The following is a 21,047-nucleotide window of genomic DNA, read 5'->3' on the forward strand; positions in this document are numbered from 1 at the left end:
AACTTGCTGAGGATACACTCTGTCCCCTCATCCAGGTCATTAATGAATATATTAAACAAAATTGGACCAAGTATCGACCCCTGGGGGACACCACTGGTTACAGGCCTCCAGCTAGACTTCATGCCACTGATCACAACCCTCTGAGTCCTGTCACACAGCCAGAATATATCAAACTTTCCTACATCATTTTTGCAAAGCAACAAACACATATCACTCCCTTTATTTTCATCAACTTACATTTCCAAATTTTGTTTAGGACAGGAAGCTGAAATGTCTGAATGCAAAGAGTCATCCAGCTTTCAAAACCAGACAAAAAAATGAAAAAATAAAAATAAAAAATCTAATTATAAACTACCACCAGCAAAGTGAATCAGAAAAAAGCAGACATTCTTTTGAAGACTACATCAGTAAATTTTTGCTATTAAGTAATAATATTCAGAAGAATGCCATCTTAATAATTTTCCTTCATCTGGTATAAGACAAAGATAACATAACATAAACTCAAAGTCTTAAAGATCTCACTTTCATTCATCTTTAATATTCTATTAATAAAAAGAATTTTGCTAATATTGTATCAGCTCACATTTTGACAGCACAAAAAGTGTCTTGAGTCCATTGCATAGTCAATTGAACAGAATTTTAACATATCAACAGATATGCCATTTACAAAACTGAAAATCTTGTTCTATCGTATCTGTACATCTCATTTCTATATCAACAGTTCTGATATTTTGTTCTGACTTTTTTTTCATTGACATGTAACTATAAATCTCCATCACTTGTGGCAGCCACTTCTCAGTTCTATTAAACTTATGTCTATTTATTTCATTTACTTCCATAAGCTATTCCCATATAGTCCTTCATCAAAATATCTCTGACGCTGGCACCCCTGTCTCCCGTGCTGTCACTCAGCCATTTTCTTTACTAAAGCCAAATGAGTTGGGCCTCTTCCTACCTAGACAAGTCACATCAACAATGTCCCTTTGACTGACTGACAATTATTAAACAAGTCTGGTGATACTATTTCAGCACTGGCATCTCAGCTGTTGACTACATATCTGTCCTAGCACCAGAAAAAGAAAGGGAAAAGTAATTCTGTGCACAAAGCAAACCTGCTAGTGCAAGGTCAACATTTGTAAGAGCAGCTTTACAGTCAACAGGTGACACATTTTGCCCCAGACACTAGGCTAACTTCTGTGGAGGCACAAATGAGGCATCTCATCCCAACTTTTGTGATAACAGCTATATTTATGGCTCATTCCCTCTCGTCTTCTCCATTGCCTGTCAAATTGCTGAGGCGGCAGATAGCTAGCAGTTACTATTTCAGAAAGAATGGAAGCCAATCAAAACAAACACTATCTGTTTCTGTCTTCTGAGTATGAAGAGTTGGAAATGTCTAACATATCTTGAAATAAAGTCTGCCATCAGTTTGGTCTATGGATATTCATGCATGCAATCCAAAATAACCATTTCCAGATATAAATTTCTGCCTTCTTCTATAGATCCCCTTGTGCTGAAAAGTGAAGTAAGAAGAAATGAAATGGACTGACAGAATTGCCAGTAACATCAGTACACAGCTCGTTCTTTCTAATGTCAGCTAAAACCGAGACTTAAATCCCACATCACCATTTACATTATTTCTGCTAAAGCCCTCCCCTTTTCAACTTCTCAGGTCTTAAAAATCATTGCTGAAATGCTGTTTGTGAAAATGTGAAGCACCACCTGGCTTTGTCACATTTTCCATTGTCTAATGAAATAGAATATTTCACAAAAGAAATATTCGTAAACAGCATATTTCATAAAAATAAATGAACAGTCTCAGAAAAAGAATGCCATATATTCCTAGCCAAAATAGCAAAGTTTAAAGGATAACAATGGACCAAAAGTAACAGACAATTGCTGAGGTCTTCTCACACACTAAGCAGTAGAATGGCATTTCTCAAAGACACAAAGAGTTTTTTTAATAAGAGGTTGACATAAATTTAAAAACAAGTTTTAGTCTCTGTAGAAGCCTCCAGAGCCACACAGCAACAACGTCAGACACACACGAAGGCAAGTGAAGTGCAAACTGAGTATGAATTCATACTAATTTAAGAACCTATACTGTATATTTCAATAGACAGTGGCTAGTCTAAGCGCTTTTTATAGTCAACAAACAAACAAAGATAGTTTTGAAATACAATGAATCTGAAAAATTTGAGACAGCTACTCTACAAGAAGCATCTGCTCCTCTTCATAAAATTAGCCTAGGATGATTAGCTCATGTTCAGATGACCCTCAAGCTCAGCTTCTCTTTCTGTCATTCTGAACTTACCGACTTTGGTGATGGGGCCCCAGACTCTCAAGACTAATAATTCAAACACAAGATTATAATTGTCCATTCCATTGGATCTTAAGTATGGCAAAGATAAAAAAGAAAAGGCAAAAATATTGCTGCCTATGTGGGTATACTAGAAAAGTCTAGATTTGGGATTAGTACACAGGCAACATAGAAAGGCCGGATGGTTACAAGAAGATTGCAAACACTAGTCTCTAGTATTTTATGGAAAGTATAAGACGACTTCAAGCAGAGGCAATATAGGATGATGGTGGATGTAAATCTGGCAGTGAAATATATAACAATATACTATTTTATACAAGATGCATATTAAAAAGATAACATGAACTTGAAAGTCTCCTTTAAATCAATTTTACTTGAATAACTGGATGAGTTTTAAAAATTGCAGTAACCTTTTGTTGTATAATGACAACAGTAAGCCCCTGGTGAAAAAAAAATAAGACTTTGCTCTGTTGGTTTTTTTATTTATTCAAAAAGGACTGTATTTTTGCTACTGAAATATAGATTAAGACATTTTTTCATCCCCATGCTAGGGCAAAAGGAGATGAACATTATAATAGTAGTAAGGTAAAGTCTGAATGTCTTTCTATTATTATAGTAAAGAACAAAGCCCATTACAAGCGAATGCGGCATTAAACAAAATGGATAGTGTACATATTATGAAACTGAGAAAAATATTTAAAGAGAATAAATGTTTAAAAGCCAAGCCCATTTATATTTGAGTTTTATTGGTAAAACTGCTGGTATTCATAGCTGCTGAGTTTTGCCTAAGAAAATAGGAGAAAAGCATCTAAATGAAAACAAGGGAGGTGATGTAATACATTCCCCTGGGAACACCATGGTAAAGAATAGCAAATGATCGTCTACATTTGCAAATAAGTCAAAACAGTTAACAGCTCTAAATATGGTGGGAAATGCTGTTCCCCTTTGTACACAATTATTTCATAAAAGGAGTAGGGAATGTTTTGTATTTCAGCTCTCAATACATGATTAGTAGAATGCATCCCTTAGGAAGCATGAGACATTTATACACAGTCTTCTACTGAAAGTTCAATACAACCAAGGAAATATAGTAAGGCTGAAGATACAGAAGAAATAGTAATTAAAAAAATAAATTGCAGAATATTACAGACAAACTAGCAGAAAAACTCAAAGATTCTTCAAAAGGCAGTCTTTAAAAGACTGAAGCACACTGGAAACCTCAGTATCTCGGGTAAATTTAGACTCTCAAGATTCCCTCTCTGGAATGCCATCTCAACATGCTCCATTCACTTCAGGCAAGGGGTTTAGGCCATAGAGGGTAAAAAAGCTTCCTGACTAAAGCTGCATGCAGTTTTGAGGATATACTTGAAAGTATAAATTAGGAAATTTATTATTTGAGTATTCAGTTAAAAAAACCCAACACATTTGATTCTTAAATTTTTAATTGCAGAAGTGAATTCTGAAATATAGCAACATCCACTATTAAAACCAATGAAGGTTTTATAGTAAAACCTGAAGGTAATAGTGTAAAACACATCATCAGCAAATTACTCTCTGATTTCTTGCAAGAAAATCATGATGCAAGAGGTCTCTTTGAATGTTACTGAATGGTATTTTTAAGGCTACCTAACAGATAACATTAACTGCTAACATCAGTTTCCTTGTCATTGGCTCAAAGCTGAGGTCCGTCTCAGCTGACTTTGAGGTCTTACTGGCTCAAGGACAAAAGCCATAAGTGAAGAATGAGCCGTCTTCCTTTCCTAAGACTAAAGGCAGCAACTGTTTGGCTAGTAGGCTTTTATGTCCTTTTTTTTCCTTGCAGTTATTACCTATTACTCTCCATGAGCATTGCTTGATGCATCTCACCAGAGAGCATGCTTGCACACATCACATTGGATATAGTTGGGAAAAAAAGAAGAGCCTGTGAAAATTGATTATAGCTCTCAGAATAAATCTGGACAGAAGGTAAAGGAACGTATGAACAAAAAAAAAGCGCAGACAAAAGTCAGATGCAAGCTACCATTCAGACTGACACATTTAACAAGATTAAAACAGGAAATGTGGTTTCCAACCAAAACACAGTATTCCAAAATACAGAATATTATGTGCAATAAAAGACTCTCTATCCAGTAACAATTTATGATTTCTGTTGATGACAGGGTGCTGTGAAAACACAGAATTTTCTAACAGCCCAGAAATATTAACTCTAGGTATGGTTAACTCTACGTAATGGACATATCTGTGTGGGCACAAACAATTCCACATAAATGAATGCCAAGTCTGAATATGCACCTATGGTTAGATCGAGATGGGAATAACTAGTATTTACTATGAATATTGAAATAAAAATAAACAAATACAGCAGAATTCTATATTAATTAACTCCTCCTCTCATCACATTATAAACAGCAAGTTACTCAAGAAATACAACCTAACTTTGTGTGCCGCAATATAATGGGACCAAATATTACAAATAGTTTGACTGAGGCCTGATTAGAGAGACCTTTGGAGACTCTTGTTGTTCTGATCGTTATTTGTACTAATGATAATGTCTGTACTAGAATAAAATAATCAAAATTCAAGGTTTTTTTTTTTTTCCACAAGATTCAGAAAATCACATAAAAATTACAATTTCTTCCACATCTGTATTGTTGAAATAAAGTGAAGAAAACTCAGTACATGCAACGACATACAGAGCAAGAATTCTAACATGCTACAGAAGATGACCTTGGATAAGTATTCACTTAGCCACACCTTCCACTACCATGAAAAGAATTTCAATATTAACCAATACCAACTTCAGCAACAGTCAACAAAAATGTCACATGGCCCTATTTAACACTGGAAATGATGCAACATTCTAAAATTCTGATGAATATGTGCATGTTTGGTTTTTTCTTACTTCAGTTGACAGCAAATTATGCATTTTGAAATATTAAATTTCCAAATAAAATCTGTGCAAAAACTGTAATTGTGGTTAAATATGCTTATGCCTCCACTTGCTCACTATAGTAGTTTGTATGTAAGGCTCTGTGCCAGTCCACACATCCCATGGTGTACCTCACCAGTGCAGCAACACAGGGGCGACGAATCTTTGTAGGAAACAATCAGGTGGAAACTCCTGATCCACAGAGACAAAATACTGAGGCATGAGACATGCAAACAAAATGTTGGAATAAGCTCTGGGATTTAAATGATAATCCCCCTACACCAAATATATAAAGTAAAACCCAAAACCAGTCTATCACACTATTTCTCAGTAGTTTTAGAACATCCCATAGATGTGAATCCTTGAAGTACAGGAGGTTTGGGGTCAAGTTTGTAGTGGTTTGTAACAGAGGGATCATACTTGAAATATTACTGTAAGGAAAAAATAAAATAAAGTTTATCGTGTCCTGTGAAGTACTCACCTCATGTCTACAACAAATAAAAAACTATATAGGCCATGAAAATATTAATGAGACAAAAACAGCAGTGATAACATGTGGTTTACAAAGGCCAACATGAAATTATAAAGAGACATGAAGAAAAAACAAAAATTATGTTTACAAGCCCAAAGAAGACCTGAGGGACATTAGCATTTGTCAATGATATCCTTCTAATGAGCAACAGATAAAGCACTAATATCTAGCTAAAACTACTCTTTAATAATAAAAATAATAAAAACAAAATAAAAACTCTGCTGTAATAAAAGAAGTTCCACTCCATTTGAATATTTAAATATAATACAGGTGTTTTCCCTCAGTTTTTCGTGAATTACCTTTTCAGTGTGTATACTTCATGACTGCATGATTAACTGTGTCCTTCACTGAATATGCCACCTAAAAACTACTACCCAGAATCTGGAGCATTTTTGACAGCAATTGAACTTTTATATTAAAAACACATGATAAATAATAAAGAATTTTTGTCACCATATTGCACTCATTTTAAAATAAATCTACATTCAAGAGCATTTATAAAAACCTGTGCAAACTATCCTCTTGTTCTGGTAAAATTTAACAATTTTGATTAATATTTCCTTCTAAGAGTAGATTAGGCTTGTCAAGCTATTGCTTTGGATATGCAATACCCCACAAGATCATACACAGAAACCTTTACTTTTCAATCTATTTCAAGTTTCCCTTGAAGCAAGCTTATTTAATAGAATTTCTTGTCTGTGGCCTAAAGCCTGTAGTTTCATTTACTCTTCCTCATCTGTTTTATTACTTTCTATGTGCTCTACTGACAATCCAACCTGGCGAGCTTACAAGACTCAGTACCTGAGAAACAGAAAGCTAGGAATTTGCAGAACAGACTAATGTAAAATAATATTTTTGGACAGAAAAAGCAAGCTACAGCTTAGTCAAAAGACTGAGTTTGACATGTGTCAATAACAAATCAGCAGCATATGGCAGAAATACACTCAAATGATACATCTAGATTTATTATTACACTTAAAAATTCTTGACATGTATACTGAGTCAAAATAACTTCTGAAACTTTCAAGTTGTGAATGTATTACCAGACATATTGTAACTATTCACTAAGAGAACATTAAAGAGCAAAAAAAGGAAAGCTCTCAAAAAAATTACTGAAAAACATCAGCTGTTGGATCCTTGTGATCCACTCAAGCATGTCACCCAATGGCCCCGCTGCACTGAGGGGAAATGGTGGCTCTTGTAAGCAGCATCCCTTCCCCAGTTAATTCTTTAGGTTTGCAAGTGTAATAGAGACTTTGGCTCAGTTTCAGGTGCCCCTGTGGTTTAAATAAAGCATGTTTAGGAGCGATGCGCAACACCATATTTATTTTAGAGGTGGAATCTTCTGAAACACACTGGAAAGATGACTCTAAACCCCCCCCAGTTTTAGAAGACACATCGATAAAAACAGATTGTGCTTGTCCATTCCCTCCTCTAGCACATACTCAGTCCACTACAAATGACTGTACAGATTTAAAAGGAGACTACCAATTCCCACAAATTAAAAAAATGTGGGTTTTTTTCTTCTGCACAATGGGCTAGACAGAATTGTAATTCAGAAATTACTTTACTTTTCAGTACTTCTGAATATTGAAAAAAGAAAAGAAAAAATTACTCATGACATTGACTCTAGGAAAAGTAATATCCTACCAAAATATATTCTTGCCAACTGGAAGTGGGGAAAGGGGAGGAAAAATGAACATTCATGTATTTTTTCCTTTGTTCAAGTGCTGGCAGTGTACTACCAGGGAAAGATCTAACAGCAAGATCTAAGGGGGGAAAAAATTCCCTTTGTAAAACAGAACTTAATTTGTGAAGAAAAGTGCAATTATCTACTACCAGAATGGCACAGACCGGCAGTAGCCAAATGATTAAAAAAAAAACCACAGAAGATTTACTCCATCAATAGTTTCACAAATTTTCATGCCTGGAATTCAGCACCATAGGGCCACAGCATCACCTCTGAGCACCTTCCCTGGCCTGTCTTGTGGAACATGGGAAAAAGCCTCTCTCGGTCAACAAGGTTCATTTGATCAGTGACATTTTAACATAGCTAAATGAAAAGCTGTATATCTAGAAACCTCCTGTTTTGATCACACATAGTGTTATTTGTATTTCAGAGATACTCAAAACTACTAGGAAACACACTGGAGAATATAAACCAGAAACGAGTCACATATATGCACCAGATACAAAACCAGATCCTTTTTATATAGACAGGAGCAATCTCTAGTCATAGAGTTCAGGAAATGCTACTACTATTTTACAGCAAAAATATCACTGACATGCTGCCTCCAGTTCTAACAACCATCGTTCAAGGGGAAGGCATTCCATAATACATCTACTACACAAACAACTGTGTAAAAGTGCCACTCATCTCCATACGAATGCCAATTTTGACTGTCTTTTATTTAGAAATCCCTACAGCTGTACACAGTTTACATGGCTTGTTTGATATGTTTATATCTTTAGATTAATAAGATATAAAATTGCAGGTTTCCTCTATACTCAGCTTTCTTCTGTCCAGGTTTCTATTTTGGTTGGAATATGAATAATAAAAGCATAATAACAATGAGGGTTTTTTTCTCAATGGTTTCCATTTGCACATTCATAGTTGGATATCTTACAGAACACAAATCTTGGAAGGCTGATACTAGTTCTTACGACAATTGGAAGTAATTTGGGGAAAGAAGAACTGAGCTTGAACCTGCACCTCATTTTTTTCTGGGTTTGGTCTTGCACCACAGATGCCTCTCATACCTCCAGAACGGTCAGAATTGCCAGCCCACTCATGCCCATTGACCTATTTAGGGCAACTGTGAGAATTGCCACATTCCTGCCTTAAAATATTTGTAGTAAGTTAAGGCAAAAAATATTCTAAAGCAAGCATGCAGGAAATAACTTGAAATAGCAGCCCACAAGTCCATTAAGTGTGGCGAATGAAGGAGGAGTAGCTGTGCTAGCAGCTGCCCTGCATGTTTCTCTCTGTTGTGCACTGCTCAGTACTTAAATGTCTGTATTTGACAGCTGTATGAATAAAGAACGGCTTCAGATACACTTTTACAAAAAGTGAATTGACCATCATGATTCATCTATACATTAATGGCGCATATATATATGACCAGCCAGCTATGTAACTATGGATACAAGTGAAGGTTTGTGTGTCCAGCTTCTTTAAAGCCATACGGCAGCAGCAGGAGTGACTTGTGACACCTGAGCAACCCTGACGGCTGGCATGTGGCCATTGTTCCAGCTATCAAAGGCTCCAGGACACCAAGATGCCTTCTGCTAGAAACTGCCTATCTAAAAAGTTCTTCCAATACCATCTGTCTTGGCTGTTCTGTATTGTATGAAAGCACTGTTTAAGAGACTTGAATTCTTTCTACTATGCTGAAATTTATGGTTAATTTTTTACCTTTAAATGCTAACACACAATTAATCTTTCCAAAGCTCCCACAACTGGCCATTGCCAGTATTGCTTTTACACATGCAATCAGTCCAGGATTGCTCTGGCAGCCCTGAACTTGTCAGAGCTTCTCTTGTAAGACACCAGATAAACACAGTTCTCATTCCTCTGTTATGCATCCATTGTTAGATTAAGATTTTTATGGTTAGAAGAAACTCTTTCACCACTGATTTGACTTCTATATAACACAAGCCATCAGTCTTCTTAGATTTCGTTTATGCTCTGGCTTAGATAATAGTACTTTACCTAAACCGTGTCTCATCTATGACCCTTGGACACTAAAAATACTGCCTCCAAGTCATTGATAAAGATATTAAACATTGCAGAGCTGAAAAAAACCAAACCTGAAATACCATAAAACCACAACTGTTTTATTATTCCTCACAGAAAGATAAGTTTTAAATCTCATTTTCTCTAATAACACAGGAGGCCTGCTTTGTTTTTTCATTGGTCCAGTTTCTTACAAGAAACAGTATGAATTCAAATGTGTTACTGAAGGTAAAAAACAAGAGTCAACCAAAAATCTGTAAACTCACTTTAACATTTGATTACATTTTTTTTTAATAAGACCATGCTAATCAGCAAGAGTTATTTTACCCTCAATTCTTGATTAGTCAAATTTCCTGATCTTACTCAATTCTTTATCTAAGGTTACAGCAACCAGGACCACTGTATTTTAAACAAAAGCTTTAACTTTAATCCAATCTTCCTGAACTTCTCAATTTACAGAATCACAGAATCACAGCATTTTCAGAGTTGGAAGGGACCCCTAGAGATCATCTAGTCCAACTCCCCTGCTAAAGCAGGATTGCCCAGAGCACATTACTCAGGACTGCATCCAGGCGGGTCTTGAAAATCTCCAGAGAAGGAGACTCCACAACCTCTCTGGGCAGCCTGTTCCAGTGATCCGTCACCCTAACTGTAAAGTTAGTTTATCCCAGGTATAATTAAAAATTCCTCCCCACCCAGGTCAGCATGGTCCAGAAAGCTTTTACCAGAGTTTTTTTTCAAGGAACTGGCCAAATCTTATTTGGACATTCTGATTTAAGGATCTTGACAAATTATTAAAGCTTTTGTTTAACATATTTGCTTCCTGTTAATAAAATGGAAAATAAGACTTTTCTCCAAGATAGATAAAACTGACATTTGAAAAATATCTACCATATCCATACTGACAATCTAATACTTCTACAAGTACCGCCATTAAGGTAAAGCATCAGGAACAACAGAAAATCTCATTCTATGGTTCATAATTAATATGGATTTAATTTCTTTTCTTTAGTGTCTTTTGCTTTTTTATTGCCTATAAACTCAGTTTTTGAACTTGGTTTCTATTATTGGGTTTTGCTGTTTGTTGTGGGTTTTTTTTTAAACTGCCGGTTTTCACATCCCTGTAAGCCAGGCTAATTTTTAACCAAGAGGCTTGCCTCAATATTGTTTATTTTGTGAGAGTTTAATAAAATGTTTTAAGTAGCAAACAATCATCATTCACATTTTAATGTTTAAATGTTTTCCATTGATTCAGCTTGATTATTTCTATCATCCTTAAAACATCTCACTTACAGTGCTGAGAACATACGTTTCAGGTAGCTCTCCATTAAGTTGCAGTTGCTTGTACCTTGACAACTTCATTTTTCTTCTGCAATCTGTTTCTTTAACCATTTCAAAGTGATTAATATATACCTCTATAACATTAGATGAATGCCCGGAATCCAGAGATCACATCACTTCAGGATTTCCAACAACACTGTCGTATCAGTATTGAGGCTGGTGCCTGAGCATGTTTTACTTGGATTAAAATCCCACCTGAGAAGCACCATCTTCATCCCTGACAAATACATGGCTGCTGGGTAAGGCACAACTTTTAGTGAGGCTGTCATGGTCCACAGTAACCAACTGACACTCTAAATAATGTTTTAAATGCTTTGGATAAAAATGTTTCATCAACGATTACTTGCCTCCAATTTGTCAATGACTTACAAAACAGGCACATTATTTTTGGCAGTGGTCAACACCACTTCTTTTGGACGCTCAGGCCCACACTGATTACATGGAGTAATTTACTATTTTGGTCACGCAAGTCTTTCTACTAGATCAATTTTTATTCATAAGTAAGCAGTTTCCATTTTTCTTGCTTATTATCTAGGCAAGTGTATAAAAATGGTTTATTTGCTTCTCTTCTCTTTCCTTGGTTTTATAAGTAGCAGGATAATACCCCAGCTAAAAATACCTCTGCTAAAATTAACGGTAATAAGACTTGTAATAATTATCAGAAATTGAGTGAGTTACTCCTTAGAGTTACTGTTTTGGGTCCTGTATACAATAAAACAATACAGGACGAGAATTTGTGAAGTTTTTCCTGCAATCTGCTTTAGAGCAAGATTTAATCTTTCTGGAGAATTTGCAGGTTGTGCACAACCACATTATAGTTGCCAAAAATACATATTTTAAAAGTTATTTTAAAGCACTGAGGCCCCCACAGAAGGGAAAAGGAACTAATCTAAATGGAAAACATCTGCACATTTCAAAAATCATGTTCAGGATAATTATTATTTATATGTGCTCAAGTTATGAGAATGATTTCTATTGTGTCGTATTATGGAAAATCCTGGCTAGAGTAAGAAAATATAGCATAAAAATACAGTTATTTGTCCAAGAGGTTTAGATTTTAAGATAAGGAGTTGCAGTGCAATTCCACAGCAGCTTGACCTAATATAACCAGCTTAGCTAGCAAAATATGATTGCTTTTCAGTCATTTCAATTCCCTGCAGTGGCTCACCACCTGGTTATACGGACACCAGTGTTAGGGAGGAAACACGGATGTGCTGCTGGGGGAGATGGAGGGTGTTAGAGGGAAGAAATTAAGGGACCTGGTGCCCCAGGATCCTTGACTTTGACTAAAGTAGCCAGGGAACTGCACCCAAGCTCAAATTAATGAGTATCCTGTTCAGTCTCTTTGGACAAGGGGTACACCAATAGATTTCCATCTGTTCATAATCCTACAGCAGAATTCAGAAGTCTGTTACACCAGTTACACCTGTTAGATAAATGCTTAAACATCTGAGCAACCAGTCCCTACTGGAAAAAAAGCCACCAAACAATTACGTTTTGAAGTGTAGTTCTAGCACAGCCCTGAAAGAACAATTGTGCTGCCTCTAGAGTTGACCATAACCAAACCATGATTTCTCTCATGCTGCTGACTTCTCCTCACCCTTCCAAAAACCTAGACGAGTACAAATGGCACTGATCTGTAAGCTAATAGAATTCCTTGCATCTGCTACAGCACTGAAAAAAAACCAACAAAAATATCCCTTTACCCTACCTCCCATCCATTCAAACTTAGTTTAAGGTCTCTTGTACCAGTATATTTAGCTGGGGATTTTAAACTGTCGGTCAGCACATGCATGTCTGAGCTTCATACACACCTAGCCAGGAACAAAAAGTACCCCGACAGAAGCAGACCCGTCCTACACTGCTAACCACTGTGCTGCCTGCAGACTAAAACATGCTCAGCCTCTAATTGCACTGTACAAATAAACTGAAGCAGTTCATACCACGGTCCTAAAATAAGAAGTCATACTTAACCATAACCAAAGGCATACTCCTAATCAGAAGGTGACTATTTCAGAGCATCAACAAACCCCAGCTCAATTTTTATGCATCTTGTAATACTTTATGTTTGCCATTCTTTCATACGCATTGAACTCATTGTTTAGTCACAAGAAAGTTGAGCTACTGGATAAGGTATACTTTTTTTGAGATATGTGTGTGTATATATACAATGAAACTCAAGCATAAAAGCAAAATGTAAAGCCTACTGCAGTATTAGAAGTCGCTGATGCCATTAACTGTCTAGAAACATTCAATAATAGATTAGATAACTGGCCCAGCTGCTCAAACCAGGAATAAAAACATTTTATAGCTAATGAGACTTGTGTGTGATTTGATATGGCTATGTGCTACAGTGTTCAGGTACATCTCACAAGTAAGTCTGTCCATTTTAAGAAGGGGGTGCTTGGGGGATAGAGAGAGAGGGTAACAGGCTATTTCTCAGTTCAGTAATGCTTTCATGATGTTTTGTCTAAATTATCCCAGTGGGGCAGGGGTGGAGGTGTGTATATAAAGCTGAAGACGCACACACCCAACCCAACAATCTAGAAGTCCCAGCTAAATTTACTGGTACGGGAATGCTTTATTTAGCTATAAAACACAAGAATCTCTGATACATTTATCATGCATAAAGTTTAAATCTTGCATCACTTATCATATAACATTTGTTTATTTCTGCTAAAGCATAATGATATTGATGGCGATATTTGATTTGACATCACCCAGAGTCACTAGGTCAAGTATTCTTTAAAAAAAAAAAAAAGAAGGAAGAACAGGGGCCAAGTAATTAACTAGAAATCCCGGGAGCCCCAGAAATAACAAAGCCAATTTTCAACAACCTGAAATCTTTGCACTTCACACAATGGGAAGCCAAGTTAAATAGGGTAAGGTCCACTTACTTGAAGCGCTAGGACCTCATTTGGGGAAATTTCATAGCATTACAGTGATTTCTATAGCTAAAGTCAGTGTACAACTGAAGTATGTAGACATGCATTCCCAGCACAGATCAGGCTATAGCTTCAAGCTGTTCACCAAAATGAGGGGCACAGTCAGAATTCACATCTGAAATCACTGCAGAGGAATTCTGCAGCAGAAGTGGAGAAAGAACACTGCCTTAAATTGTGTTTTTAACTCTATTGTCCCCCTCTTCTTGAGATCTAATTTCCCATACCACTTTTTAAAATGTATGATGTATGCAGCACATTTTTACAGACACCATCCTTAATTATTTGAGTCTTACAAAACAGTCTACACTGTGCATTAGCACGAGTATATCTACACTATGTATTAGGATAAGACTTTTTCCATAGGACTTTTTTGTTTGCGCATAATCAAAGCCAGTGTCATAACAAAGAAAAACAACTTTTTACAATTCAACTTTTGTATAGTTCCCTTCAAACAGCTAATATTCACTACACCTCAGAAAAGGATTTACCTCATTATCTGTTCCTACATCCAACATCACTGGTAGACACTCATGAGGTTTTACTCCCCCGCAGGCCGTATAAAGTGCCAGTTTACCAACTGGGATGCCCATTCCATAACAGCCAAGATCTCCAAGACCAAGAATACGTTCTCCATCTGTCACCACAATAGCCTGGAGGAAGAAATAAAAGCTTCTTTGCTCATATGTACTAAGTATTCCATTATATTCTTACCATCATTTGTTAATTTTCATGTAAAAATTGTTACAGGTACAAACAAATTAATAGTACATCAAAGGCTGAGAATTGTTTTATTGTATTTTACTGTGGTTTTGTTACACTATTTTAGTCTCTTGCTTCACTGTAAATGGGACTTTCCTATAAAACTTTTAAGAATACACAAGAGAGGTATTTAGTATTATATTACAAGCGAACTGGCATTGTTCCCTCTTACGTTTTTCTGTCAACAGTATGAAAACAGAATAGGAAGGGAAAGGAAGTTATCCACAAAAAAAAGAAGAACCCCAGACTCTTGGGTTTTGTCATGGCTGTTTTCAGCAGAACCAGAGCCAGCCACTCCTGCTAGCCTTTGACAGGGCTGTCTACAGCCACCTGGTTCTTACCCTTCAAAGATGTATGTATTCTTCCCTTGAGCAAATAACACACTCCATCATACTTAAACATGTGAGGAAGTATGTGTTTTCATTGACAGAAATACAGGAACTCAGTAAACTCCACAAAACTGTGCTAAAAGGACAGAAGTGCTCAGTATGGCAAGCAGCTGACAATACAATAATTTCCTTGTCATACTCTGTGACAAGCCATTTTAGTTGGAAATCTAACGTTTTTTGTGAGAGAGCTCGTCAGGTATCATATGTGGAGAACTATTAACCCAAACACAAGAATGAGTTGCCAAGAGATCTTGTGGAATCTCCACCTTTGGAGATACTTGAAATGCACTGGCTGGACACAGCCCTGAGTAACCTGTGCTGGCTGACCCTGCTTGAACAGAAGGATGGACTAGATGATCTCCAGAGGTGCTTTCCTACCTCAACCACTCTGGGATTCCCTGAAATGCAGAAAAAAGCATTCAGGTTTTTTTGATGCATAATAGCCAACGTAATTGACCAATTAATCAGTAAAGGATGCCTACAGCTAAACAAGGGTTTAAAAGCCTTAAACTTTGGCTGTAAACAGCATTGTTTCTATTTAAAAAACGAGCTAAGAAATCACTCAAATCTAATTGACAAAAAGCTTATAAAAATATCTTAACTTTGGGTGCAAACCAGCATCAGCTTTGTCATGCAACTAAAACTGAACTTACCTTGACAATATTTTCTGGCCAGGATTTAAGCATTGTAGCGATGTGTCCCCGGTCATGGATCGTAATAAAAAGACCTCTGCAAATAAAAAAATGCTTTTCATATAAACAGACAATTAAATACGTCAGAATAAATAAATTAAATAATAAATTAACTCTATGCTAATGTGTTTCAACATACATAGACTCAGTTCAACAATAAGTGCTCAATTTTGTATGAATGAATAAATTAAATGTCTGCATTTAGTAGAAGTGAAAGAACGTGTAACTCAGGAAAGCTTCACTGAGCAGTAAGAACCTGTAAGAGTAATTTCTGAAAATTGCGAAGTTTGATTTTAAAACTCACTGAGCACTTGATCTGTTCAAGTGTGTTCATTAATTGTCCCAAACTACAAAATGTGTTCATCATATGACAGTGATCACTAGTGCCCCAACAGTCCTAATGTTTACGGACAAGAATAGGCCTAAGTTTTAATTTATAAACCAAACCTGAAATAAGCCATATATTATCATTAAATAAAGCAATTCAGGAGCATTCAGTTATGTGCTTAGAAAACAGACTGCCTATTTAATTAGATTGACCCTTTGACACGTACAAAAGTGGGAAATTATCTTCTCTGTATGAAAACCTTTTTTGATTTGAAAGCATGTAGTACATCCCACAGTGCTAAGCACAGCAGATATATATTTGCAAATTGGCCTTTAATTCCACCAATACAGAAGAGTACAAAACAAAATGACAGAAAAGTGTAATTCTCTTTTCATTTTTTATGTATTACAGAAGCAAAATCAATACAGTATCTTATCCTACTCCTCAGCATTTTATTCTTCATTTATTTTACTTGACATGCAAGTATTGACATTTCTTATCTACTTTTCTCATGTGAGATAGTGGAAAAAACTTCTCACACTAAAGGCCATCTGTCAAAAACCATGAAGAAAACATCAATGAAGAAGTACATGCCAAAGATGCCTTCTTTTAATTAAACTTTGCACTAGTAAGTATAAGGAGTTGTCTTCTTGAATTATTCTAAAGCATTCATCCACCTATTATAAAAATTATAAAGTAAAAATTACAGGAAACTAGTGAAAAATAATTTAAATCTAAGTCTATTGTAATATCTCCGTATTTGTAGAAGTAGGTACATGCCCATCTAGGTCTAAATAAAATTAATAACTCAGGGAAATGCTTGTCAGATATGACTGCAAGTATTCCAAGTCAAGCAAAAAATTTCCTGCCGTGTTAAAAAGTATATTAGTCAAAACACCAAATTGAGTAAAAAAATTATATTTCATTTCATATGTTTACATATTTCATATATATTAGATTACATATATATAAATTACCAGGTGATACATATTTTTATATTGAATTTTATATTTAAGTTCATATTTAGGTGTCTTCTTTCCATCTTCAATGTCAAAAATATACAGTTGAAAGTGTTTATTATTTTGGACAAAAGGCAGTGTAAGACACGTTGCAATTAACCAAAGCATTTCTTAATCTTAAAGCTAATGTTTCAGAAATAGAAACTGCAACCTCAAGTAGTTAATGAACTAAAAACTGTCATGTTCTAAAGGAAAAATATATATGCACCGTATAAAGGAAAAAAAACAACCAGTCCTTTCTGGTTAGATATTCTTAACCGTTTAAATTTCATTTTATGCATTTCCTCCTAGAACTGGGAATTCTCTGATCCTGGCATTCCCAATTAATTCCCCTTCTGCTTCCATTCCCCATGCTCAGAACAAACACAACAGACTGGATGATTACATCTACCAGTTGCTCCTTACTAAGTAACTCCTGTCAGCAGATTCATTCCCCCGCCCCAGTGGAATTGACGGTCCTCAGGGGCAGAAGGGTTAATATTTACAGCACTTTGCAGAAGTTATATTACTTAAAGCCTACAACCATTTCAATTTGGGAGCCAGCGACCTGAAAAAACATGGCCTTAACAGTGAAAAGCCATAAAGCAGCAAAGCAAAATAAATGTGGATGCTTCCTTTCTGATGTATTGTACAGTTATTCATTTTATAAAACACTGTTAAATCATAAAATACAGATTATCAAAATTGCTAGCCTCAGAGAGAGTCAATCGTGAGAGATAAGTGCATGAAAGAAAATGAACAGTGCGGAAGGAAAGCTATCTAGAGGCATCACCCCTCTCCTCCTCCTCGCCTTCCAATTTACACCGACCTAATAGATTCGTGTTAAATGAAGCAAGATTTTGTATTGATTTTCTAAAGAGCCGGAGCCCAGCCCCGTGAGGTTAAATGACCTCTTCCTTGCAAGCTAGGGAGAGAGGTCTCCATGGAATAAATTCCCTGGCAGAAGAAAATAAAGGCAGGGTGGCTCCTCCAGAAGGAATTTTGTTAGAACATTTGTAAGGACCTTTGAATAAGTATTGAGAGTGTTTTTCAGAAATCTGTTCAAGCAGGATCACATTCAAACAACAATGGAAAATAGGGGCTGAAGTGTAAACAGAGTCATGTCGAAAGCATTTCACTCCCCTCCTTCTCCCCTTCCCTCCATTCTTTCTGTAGATTAGTAAAACATTTCTGGACACATTGTCCTGACTGAGAGGATACCCCCAGACTTAAGGGCACAGAATAAGAGATAAGAATCTTTTATTATTTTATCTGAATCTGTTTTCCTCAACTTTCATTTCTTTAGTTAAAGCACTTTTCTCCTTTAAGGTGTCCTCCACAAGAAGCTACACCAGGTTGCAAGAGGAACCCCAGCTAGCAACGGTGTCAGCCACAAGAATATTCAACCTACATTACTGGGATCGAACTCTCTGGCAAGCCCACCTGCAGGCAGCCACCAAAAGGTAGCACTACGTAGTTTTTCTTTTCCCTGAGGTTATGCTATGCCCAGGAAAAGCAGCAACTGCACAAGGTTATTACAAGTGGGATAGGGTGACACAAGCTATTTGGCTACCTAGCAGACATTATAGTTATTTTGTCGCTGTCATAGCACAGCCCTGAGAAGAATCGAGAAAGGGGCAAGCTATGCAATTTAAATTGGATTAAATTATATATGTATTTCAGTCCAGAAATAAGACAGAATTATCCATTTGAGAATGATGATAATGATGAGAAGAAGAAGAAGAAGAAAAAGAAGAAGAAGAAAAAGAAGAAGAAGAAGAAGAAGAAGAAGAAGAGGAAGAAGAAGAAGAAGAGGAAGTCCAGTCACGTCAGTGATGCACGTCTGGCACTCTGCCGGATGCAGAGCAAGAGACAGCCTGTGGGATGTGCACCTGTCTGACACAGCACTTCAGGATGGGGTAGCTACAGCAGACAGACAAGTAACACATTTCAGCACATCGAGAAGGAAGCAAGGTACAGAAAAAAAATGCTTAAAGATAAGGTTTTGTAAAAAAAAAAAAAATATGAGGAAAAATACGCTGCATGTTTTTCAGCATATGCATATTCACATATCAAACAAGAAAAGCATCTCACAGGGCAGTAAGCTTAAGTTCTCCTGTACACACTTTCAGAGCAGCCCAGGTTGCCAAGCTCACTGCAAAAGCAAGTGTAGGTTTTATGACACAGTACGGTCCTTCCTATGTGAACTGACAGCTCAGTTACGCATCATATCTTTTCTTGCAAGGCAACAAATTGAGACCTGCTGAGGCTTAAAAAGCCAATCAGCAAAACTGTGAAAAAACTGACTCAAAGCTTACAGCAGCAGATTAGTCTTCAAATTAACGTGCTCATTTTGAACCCGGCACAATGCACGTCTACGTGGAACTTGTCTGAGTGCATATGCAGAAGGGCTCATCTTCAGTCACTCTGGCCCCAGTTAGCCTTCAGTTCAGCACTGGTTTATACTGGTTTAGCCAAAGGGATCGCTTCTACTTATGTCCACTTCAGACAGCCAAACGATATATGAAACTACAGCCAAGAAATAATTATGCAAATAAGTAACTATGCCAACTTTCTTCTTGTCACACCACCAGTAAAACCAGAGCCCTGAAGAGTGAGAGAAGAATCCATGCTAGGACATCAGGATCCACTCCACAAAGGGTGGATCTATTTTGGGTCACTGAGCAGATTTTACCAGTTATGTGGAGGTCATTCTACATCACATAATTTGGCTCTGTTTTATTAGAACTCTGATCTATGAGAACAAAGTAAACAGAATTAAATGGAGTATTTGTTTATTATGCTTCAAGGAAATAATGTTCCACCAGCAATGTCTTTCTCTATTTTCTATTAAAGCATAGTTTAGAAAAATGCGTCATAGTAACAGAATAACCTTTCTTTCCTCGTATAACAGTAACAGGAGGCAATCTAACATGTCTCAGAAAATACCAAACATCTTTTAATGAAAAAAAGTTCAAAATTTTCTCACAACCCTACATGTTTAAAACTGTTACTTGAATTATGAACTGTACATACAATTATAATAGAGGTGACTTCACTTTCCCAGGCAGCCTAAATCAACAAGCTTAAAAATAATAATAATAATAAAAAACCTCAGGGACCAGCCTCAATTTCTGAGCCTAGACCATCCTAAACTCTTGCACTTTGGGACAAAGAGGTAAACTACTTCCCCAGTCCCTGTTGAAATTCCCACCTATTTTGTTAAAATTATACAAAGTGCTACAATATAAACATTGTACAAGAAACTGAGTACCTGTATGCCCCAGAAGAAGTCTGCTCTTTTTTCCTTTTTTCACCAAGAAATAATAACATTTGCCACTGCAACTGTTCAGTGTGGTCTCCCATCAACATACAAAATGTACTGAAACTTTTATTTACATCTTACCTTACCCTGTTCCTTTTCATAGTAACATTTATTCCAAGACTTCTGAGGACTAATAAATACAACTGATGGGCTGATTTAAGAAATGCAGCTGTTCACAGATTTATTTATTTTTTACCTTTGCCTCTATAGTGGGTGAATTTCATTACTTTACAATGCACAGGTATTTCTTTCAGTAAATAAAATAGTTGATGCTGAAATTGCAGCTGCTACTGAACTTCGTGCTAAATTCATCAGTATTAAAGAAACTTGGGCTTTAAATTTTCTATACATCACATATACTCAAACCATATTTAAACAGAAAAGTTTGTCAGAAGCAAAGCAAAGATTAAATAAATAAATAAAAACACATCAAAAGAAGGACAGGGGCACTAAGAGAACAGTACACACTGTTAACATCTTTGAAAGCCTGGAGCTGTAAAATACAGTTCATAAAACAGGTAAGTAGTGACAGTATATGGAAGACAATGGAGAATAAGATATTTACCTGGGAAAGACACAAAAGTTTATAAATGTTACATGTTATTTCATGCTTGGCATACGGTTTCCTAAATGATTTATTATAAATAGTTACATTTTAGAGGAAAGAGACTTCAAGTATTCTGGAAGACAGATGCTAACATCTGCCAACTCCAGTTAGCTATACTTAAAAAAATAACTATAAATTATAATTAT

At 36.3% G+C, this 21,047-nt stretch overlaps 1 protein-coding gene across 1 annotated transcript in view; it reads right to left on the minus strand.

Moving 5' to 3' along the window:
* Positions 1 to 21,047, minus strand: part of ME1 (malic enzyme 1, NADP(+)-dependent, cytosolic) — a 139,063-nt gene that overhangs the window by 90,977 nt on the left and 27,039 nt on the right. Inside the window, exons 3-4 of the mRNA XM_009887468.1 lie at positions 15,605 to 15,680; positions 14,292 to 14,453 (exon numbers count right to left, since the gene is read on the minus strand). Of these exons, the coding sequence (XP_009885770.1) occupies positions 14,292 to 14,453; positions 15,605 to 15,680 (238 nt within the window). The remainder of the gene's footprint in view (positions 1 to 14,291; positions 14,454 to 15,604; positions 15,681 to 21,047) is intronic.

This window comes from Charadrius vociferus, unplaced genomic scaffold (assembly GCF_000708025.1).
Source record: "Charadrius vociferus isolate BGI_N301 unplaced genomic scaffold, ASM70802v2 scaffold185, whole genome shotgun sequence".
Classification (NCBI taxonomy): domain Eukaryota; kingdom Metazoa; phylum Chordata; class Aves; order Charadriiformes; family Charadriidae; genus Charadrius; species Charadrius vociferus.